The following is an 8,315-nucleotide window of genomic DNA, read 5'->3' as shown; positions in this document are numbered from 1 at the left end:
ACAGGCTATATATGCCATACAAAAAGACAGGCAGACACGTGATTGATTTTGTTCTTTACCATCTGCTCAAGAAAAAATCGGCTAGCAGCTGAATCTAATTGATCATCCCTGGGCTATGCCATTATGGTTTTAGATTGATTCAGCATATACATAGGCCTGCACCTACAGCATGAACTTTGGAGCCCTGCAGGTCTGACTGGAGCACTGTAATCATTTGTCCAGTGGCTCCCTAAAGGCCTAAAGCAGTAGGCTATAGTGCAGAGAGGTTGCCACATTGTCATTAATTTATACAGCCTGCAACGTCTGTATGTTTGATTTCTTGAGAGAACAGAGCACAACCAGTATTCTATAATCTAAATACACTATAATAATATCACCAACAACATGATGAGCAGAATAATCACAAGTCGTGACTTGACTTTTGTTAATAAACGAATGACATAAGAAAAGTTAAAGAGGAGCTGGCTGTGGACTCCCGGAGTGGAGCTTATCCAAGGTTCTGATTGACAGTTTTCTGGCGTTGCACTTTATCCCAATGTTATGTGGCCGAGTGCATTGTAAATGTAAGTTTTATTTTTGAAGATGTTAGTTAGGCCTATTGCAGATATCCTACCATAACAATATATGCATGTCATATAGTTTTCCTTGCTATGATGTATACTAAACCCAAGGGCATTAAGACCTGGAGGATGAAACCACTTGATCAGCCTGAGAGAGAGAGAGAGAGAGAGAGAGAGAGAGAGAGAGAGAGAGAGAGAGAGAGAGAGAGAGAGAGAGAGAGAGAGAGAGAGAGGGGGTGCAATCGATGATATCTGTAGGGTTCTGACAGCGCGTGCGTTCTCTATAAAACCAAGTGTGAAACCTCGCCCGAGCCCAACTTCTGAAGCGCAGCAGATCCAACACAGTGCCATGGAGAGCAGATGAACAGACTCAAAGAACAACGAATAAAGATCACAAACTAATATAGATCATTATCTTTCCTTTTGATTAATGATACTGTGATACAGAATTCGTTTAATTGTTTAATTTTGCAAACTAACGACAATCAGTATTGGATATAATGGAACTGCTCTTCTCATATTTACATTTAATTGAAAAGCTGAATATACAACCAACAATAAAGTAAATAAATGGGAAGTCAAGACAATAAGGATATTTCAAGAAGAAGGGTTCACATTTTCTTCCTGTGGTTGTTGGATAATCAACGTGCCACTGATAGACACCGATGGGGATTGCGCTGTGTTTAACCAGGAAAAGATGAGAAGAAATGCAACGTTTACGTTGGTTAAGCAGTCCTAGTGCTCCCTTTTTGAAGGGTTTTCTTCAACGCTCGATGACATCTGTCAAAAAATTGTCGAGGAATGGAGCGCGCCAGTCAGTTGAAGCCAATGTCTTTTATTTATGGAGAGTTCTGGAATATGTCAACCAATGATACCAATGTCAATTTAACGACACGAGGAGAGGAGGAGAAGGATAGTTTGACTTTTCAAGCTGGTGTAGCAGTTACATTATCCCTAATAACTTTTGCAACAACATTATCAAATGCATTTGTTATTGCTACTATTTATCAATCCAGAAAACTGCATACGCCTGCAAACTTACTGATAGCATCACTCGCCCTGACAGACCTTCTGGTGTCCGTATTGGTGATGCCAATCAGCGCGCTATACACGGTGAGTCAAACATGGACTTTGGGCCAAGTTATGTGCGACATATGGTTGTCTTCAGACATAACGTGTTGTACCGCATCCATTCTTCATCTGTGTATAATTGCGCTGGACCGTTACTGGGCAATAACAGACGCGGTTGAGTACACCAAGAAGCGCACATCAGCGCGCGCCGCGGGGATGATCGCCACTGCCTGGGTGATTGCCATCTCTATCTCACTACCGCCCTTCTTCTGGCGTCAGGTGAAAGCGGAGGAAGTTACCACTTGCAATGTGAACACTGATCACATTTTCTACACAATTTATTCCACTTTTGGAGCCTTCTATATTCCCACGCTGTTACTCATAGCCCTTTACGGTAGGATCTACGTGGAAGCCCGAAAGAGGATCTTGAAACAGTCGTCTAATAATAAACCGGGGAAAAGACTCACCTCGGCCCATTTGATAACAAACTCGCCAGGTACAAACTCTGTGGCATCAACAGTCTCTCTAAATTACGGGACGAACGAAGCCTCTTCTTGTGAAGCTAATAGCTCACATGCCAATGTGAACTATGTGAAAGTCACTGTATCCGACGCCCTCCTGGAGAAGAAGAGGATCTCAGCTGCCAGGGAAAGAAAGGCGACTAAAACTTTAGGGATCATTCTCGGAGCTTACATCATATGCTGGCTACCGTTTTTCATTTACACCTTAGTGGTTTCAGTCTGTGCGTCATGTTTCTATCCAGAATTATTTGACATATTTACTTGGTTGGGTTACCTTAACTCTTTAATAAACCCCATCATATACACCATGTCCAATGAGGATTTCAAAAAGGCTTTCCACAAACTAATACGCTTCAGATATTGCCGGTCCTGAAAATAGGCTACCAGACATAAAAGGCTGCCAATACCACTACATTTTGTTCAGCTATGTCAAACTGCACCTCGCCAATAATTGCTACATGTTAACTCTCCGTCATCATCAACCTGTAAACATGTGCAGTATTGTATCTTGCATGCTTTCGAAACGCCTAGCAACATTATACTTTTAATTACATTATATCTTTCATAGTCATACAGTACATGGCCTGCAGGCTTATTCTGTAAACTTGATTATTTAGCAAAACCAGAATGTATTGATCTATCACTGCTAGCGACATTATTATAATAATTATATTATAGCCTACTTCACAGGCATGCAGTACATGGCCTGCAGTCATATTCTGGAAACGTGATTATTTTGCAAAACAAGAATGTATTGATATATCACTGCCATTATTGAACAATCTATCCAGAAATCATAGGCTATAATCTCTGCTGCCTTCCTTATGATTGGCAGTCATGAGATTACAACCCACCCTATACAATTCGTATTCCAACCTAAATCAACATTTTGATAAGGACTTTTCCCATTATATCAAAGGTTAATATTAAGGAGTATGTGTTGGAAATCGGTAGACTTTGTAGTGGGACCAGCAAGGCTTGATTTAACGTTTAATATTTAAACATGCATGGAAAGCCTGCTGTGTGACCAACGCTGTATGACACAGAGTTACTGTAGGCTAACTGGTATGAGGAAATTATAAGCACAAGATTCTGAGATTCTGCCCCCCCCTTAGACAAAAAATATAGAGTTTGTCCCAATAAGATATCCTTTCTTCTGAAGTGTACACTTGTTCACTACCTCCCACAACTCTAAAATCATTGGACTGTTGGAGGCATGGGCTAGTCGGATTCAATCATTCCACCATATTTCTTATACCAGTACTTTCCTTTCTTATACCCAGGAATTTCCCAGCATACTTTGAGAGGAAGGAGATCAAATTGGGACACAGTCTACAGAGATCTTTTCTGTTCCATTTCTTATATGTTTTCCATTGGTTCGACTCCTTAATGAGATCAGTATGAAGTTTATGATAAAAGAACATCCCTAATTTCATCTCATAGTCAATGTAAATAATCGTTACTCTATTACTTTATTGTGGGTAATGTTGTTTACTTCAGACTGGACTATAAGCTGACCTCTTGTTGTTAAACAAGCCTCAATCAATGTATTTATATCTGTATGCATTGTAATATATATGTATGTGTGTATGTGTGTACGTATGTGTGTAAATGTATTTATTTATGTCATTTTCATTATATTTTGCTATGGAGCTGCTTAAATTGCCTGCGGGTGTTCACTCTGCTGCAACCTGATTATGGGCATTAGCCTACAGAATACTGTTGGTAGAATTATACAAATCAAACTCAAATATGACAGACAAGAATACAGACAACTAACACATTTCTTCACCTACAGTACCATTACTCATATTGATCATGTTTCACAGATGTCTCAGCATGCTTGCCCTTTATATTCCACGCAAGACTGCATGTGTTAAGTGCAAGATCAAATAGCAGAATTAACAGAGATAATAAGCTGTTAAAAAGCCATTCAAATTTGATTGGTAAACTTAACTTTTTGAGGAATTCAACCAGTGTAAACTACAGAGATGCAATCGTAACAGCCAAGAAGATAAACGACTAAAAACAGCTACACACAGATATACCATCTTGATCGACATACTTGCTTTATAATGGCAAACTATGTTCATGAGGTACTACTGTATACTATTGCAGTATTCATGTAATGGAAATTCTATACCGAACAAAAGTATAAATGCAACATGCAACAATTTCCACGATTTGACTGACTTACAGTTCATATAAGGACATCAGTCAATTGAAATACATTAATTAGGCCCTATTCTATGTAAATCACATAACTGGGCAGGGGCGCAGGCATGGATGGGCCTGGGTGGGCTTAGGCCCACCCACTTGGGAGCCAGGCCCAGCTAATCAGAATGAGTTTTTCGCCACAAAAGGGCTTTATTACAGACGGAAATACTCCTCAGTTTCATCAGCTGTCCGGGTGGCTGGTCCCAGACAATCCCGCAGGTGAAGGAGTTGGATGTGGAGGTCCTGGACTGGCGTGGTTACACATGGTCTGCAGTTGTGAGACCGGTTGAACGGATTGCCAAATTCTCTAAAATGACGTTGGAGCTGGTTTATGATAGAGAAATTAACATTCTGTTCTCTGGCTACAGCTCTGGTGGACATTTTTACAGTCAGCATGCCAATTGCACGCACCATCAAAACTTGAGACATCTGTGGCATTGTGTTGTGTGATAAAACTGCACATTTTAGAGTGGCCTTTTATTGACCCCAGCACAAGGTGCAGCTGTGTAATGATCATGTTGTTTAATCAGAGTCTTAATATGCCACACCTGTCAGATGGATGGATTATCTTGGCAAAGGAGAAATGCTCACTAACAGGGATGGAAACAAATGTGTGCATAACATGTTAGAGAAATAAGCTTTTTGTGCGTATGGAACATTTCTGGGATCTTTTATTTCAGATTATGAAACATGGGACCAACACTTTACATGTTGCGTTTTTATTTTTGTTCATTATATTTCATCCAAATTAGCTACTGCTGTACAGTAAAACTTCTCTGCTCATAAAGAATGCACAGCTTTTGCCTTGATCCTGTGGGTAAAGGTCTATCCCAGTGGAATACAAATCACTGCTGCTGTTGTGAAATACAATAAATAAAAAGATAAATGGAATCTAAGGGTACGGCCATTTTCCTTGGAGAAAACAAGATGGTAGAAGGGTAATAATGAGTTCGCACTTCAAACAGATGGAAGTGCAATTAAAAAGCTAACATTATTAGACAACAGAAGGTTATAATTCAGAACAGACTGTGTTACAAATTGTGATTCGGGTCAATTGCTACATTCCAGCCAAAAGCTTGTAGAGGTGTGATATTGTTAAATCATGATGTGGAAATAGTTAAAACATTTGTTTGCTGTATCATTTTCTCATCATTGTGGAGAGGAGATAAAGCCATGTTCTGAATGCTAATACATTTGAAGGGCTAGTAGAGTGTGTTATGGCATATGTCAGGTGTGAACATTGAACAGGCATTTTGTCAGAATGCTACTGAGTTAATAATCGAACACGACTTTAAAGACCATTTGAATTATTGAACATCACTGTGGAAAATGCTTCCGATAGCAAGAGAAATGTAATGAGGCTCATTATCAGTGGTGCTTTTAAAGTATTTCCATTTCTCATTCCTTCGAGGCACTTCTCAGTGTTGCAAATCTTACTTAGTATAGGCTATTATTATTTCATGTGAAATTCAGAGACCGGATGTGTGGATGATGGTGTGGCTTATTGTTTTGGCAGAAGACGCCCACTGTGTATGCAAGAATTAACAGATGCTGTGGGCACCTTCTAAATGTACCCATTTAGAATCACACTGGGATTATAGAGGCAGGGTGTCTTTTGTACTTCAGATTCAGTTGACTCATACTGTGCTATCATATGAAAAATGTGCATGGGTGGCAGGTAGCCTACCGGTTAAGAGTGTTGGCCAATAATTGAAAGGTCGTTGGTTTGAATCCCAGAGCCGAATCCCATGAGTAAGGCACTTAACCCTAATTGCTCCATTATTGCAGTCAATAATGGCTGATCCTTGGCCGTGAGATATGATATCCAAAAAACACATTTCCAATTCACATGCATATAATACACACTTCTAGGACAAATGTAAGGACAGACCTAATTATTATTATGAAGGAGGGATGGACTTGTGACATCATTTTTAGATCTATAAAATAAGCAGATAATCAATTTCAGGCTCCTAATGAATCAAGGCCTGATTCCCAGCCCAAAGGCTAGTGTCCAGTGGACTAACTGAATGACTGATTGACTGGCTGGCTGACTGGCTGACTCATAATAACTGACGGAGTGATTTGCTATCTGACTGACTGACTGATGACTGACCAATGGACTGACTGACTGATGACTGACTGAACAATTAACTGACTGACTGACTGACTGACTCCTTGACTGACTGACTAATTGGCTGACTGACTGACTAATTGCCTGATTGACTGACTGGTTGTCTGACTGCCGTTTAATCATTCCTGTATTACATGACACCTTCACCTGCAGTCCCCACACTCAGAATCCTATTTTCTGCCTTTGTACTGAGCTCTATGCTCTCTCCTAAGCGATGCGTGCTGGCAGTGATCTAACCTGAATACTATACCGCCTGTGTTGTCCAAAGCTTCTATTTTAGCTGTTGGTCTGTATATAAGCTGTTATTGTGCATGCACAGTATCTACAAAATCCCACTTGGCCTCATCCTATGCTCATGGGAGCGTATGTTATAGGGACATCATTATAGACATCACTTTATAACCCCCGAAAGACTCACAAACATACATACACAGTGGAGGCTCCACAGAGGAGGAAGGAGAGGGAGGTGGTGGACCATCCTCCTCAGTGAATTAGATAAAACTACACTAAATATATTCACTTGACCAAATAATTGATGAAAACACATTGTTTTGCAATTAAGGTCAGTAGCCTTAGTAGCCTCTAGCTTCTGTCCTCCTCTGGGTACATTGACTTCAATCCAAAACTAGGAGGCTCATGGTTCTCACCCCCTTCCATAGACTTACACAGTAATTATGACGACTTCTGGAGGACATCCGCCAACCTATCAGAGCTCCTGAACTGACATGTTGTGCACCCAATCAAAGGACCAGAGAATTAATCTAGTACTGAAAGCATAAGCCACATCTAGCTAGGACTGCAGTGCATACAATGTGGTGAGTAGTTGACTCAAAGAGAGGGAAAGACAATAGGTGAAAAGTTTTGAACAAATTCATTTGTTCAAAATTAAGAAGAAGAGAGAGAGAGAGAGAGAGAGATAGCTGTATTTGGCTGTATTTAAAACATTTAAAAACGTTCACTTCGCTAACAAATGCAACTAGCTAGTTTAGCTTACTCAAACACCTGGCTCAAACAGAGAGGGTTAGCTAGCTGGCTATGACTATCCAACAATGGAACTCTTCCAAGTCAAGTTAAGCTTTTGGATTTATAAATGTATTGCCACCGGGCCTGCCAGTGTAACTGCTAAGTTGCTTTCTGACTGTACACAGTCTGCATGATTGTAGCGGGTCTATTACGCTTTAGTTCTAGTAGTTCTAGTTGTCTATGATATGACAACGATGTAGGCTGTGTGTTGCGATTAGCGGTCATGATATGAAGGTTTGGCTTGAAAAGGTTTTTCACCTGCTCACAGACAGCTGATGTGTTGTGCACTGAATTCCACAAGCGAAGGGAAAAGGTGAGAGGAGGAGAGCGCTTATATAGTTGCAAAAGGAATATTATATACTATGAGCAAAGTGATCATACTGTTTTTATGTGGCTGCTATGAAAGTGAACTGTTTGCGTGTGATCAGGGGTGTATTCATTCCACCAAATCTGTTGAAAAAACGTTTCATAAACGGAAGCAAACAGAACGAAACGAGAATAAACATACCTGAATTTGTCCAATAGAAACTCTCATTTGCAACTGTTGGACTAATGATTACACCCTAGATCAGCTAGATGCAGGCAACAGCGTGCAAGGCAGTATTGAATGTGTCACTGTCTGTCACCTTGATTACTCAAAATTCTCTTGGCCTGTGCACCTACGTTGTACATTTTCATTCATAGGCTAGGTTGTAGCAACCTCATGATGGGTACAGGGAAAATTTGAATATCACTTAGTAGCATAAACCTACCGATGTTACATTGAACTGGATTTGATACCAGAAACCC

The 8,315-nt window shown here is 40.3% G+C and overlaps 1 protein-coding gene across 1 annotated transcript; it reads left to right on the top strand.

The window, feature by feature from the left end:
- Positions 1 to 893: 893 nt before the first annotated feature.
- LOC112250018 (5-hydroxytryptamine receptor 1D-like) lies at positions 894 to 4,480 on the top strand. The gene has a single exon (XM_024419823.2). The coding sequence runs from the start codon at positions 1,362 to 1,364 to the stop codon at positions 2,523 to 2,525; it is 1,164 nt and encodes a 387-aa protein (XP_024275591.1). The 5' UTR covers positions 894 to 1,361; the 3' UTR covers positions 2,526 to 4,480.
- The last annotated feature ends 3,835 nt before the right edge of the window (positions 4,481 to 8,315 follow it).

The sequence above is a fragment of the Oncorhynchus tshawytscha genome, linkage group LG05 (genome assembly GCF_018296145.1).
Source record: "Oncorhynchus tshawytscha isolate Ot180627B linkage group LG05, Otsh_v2.0, whole genome shotgun sequence".
Classification (NCBI taxonomy): domain Eukaryota; kingdom Metazoa; phylum Chordata; class Actinopteri; order Salmoniformes; family Salmonidae; genus Oncorhynchus; species Oncorhynchus tshawytscha.
Note: the sequence above shows the minus strand (reverse complement) of the source record. Positions and strands in the feature narration are given on the sequence as shown.

Bases quoted from the DNA above. Each gene is read 5' to 3' on its own strand.
- LOC112250018 (XM_024419823.2), top strand. From the start codon at position 1,362: ATGGAGCGCGCCAGTCAGTTGAAGCCAATGTCTTTTATTTATGGAGAG.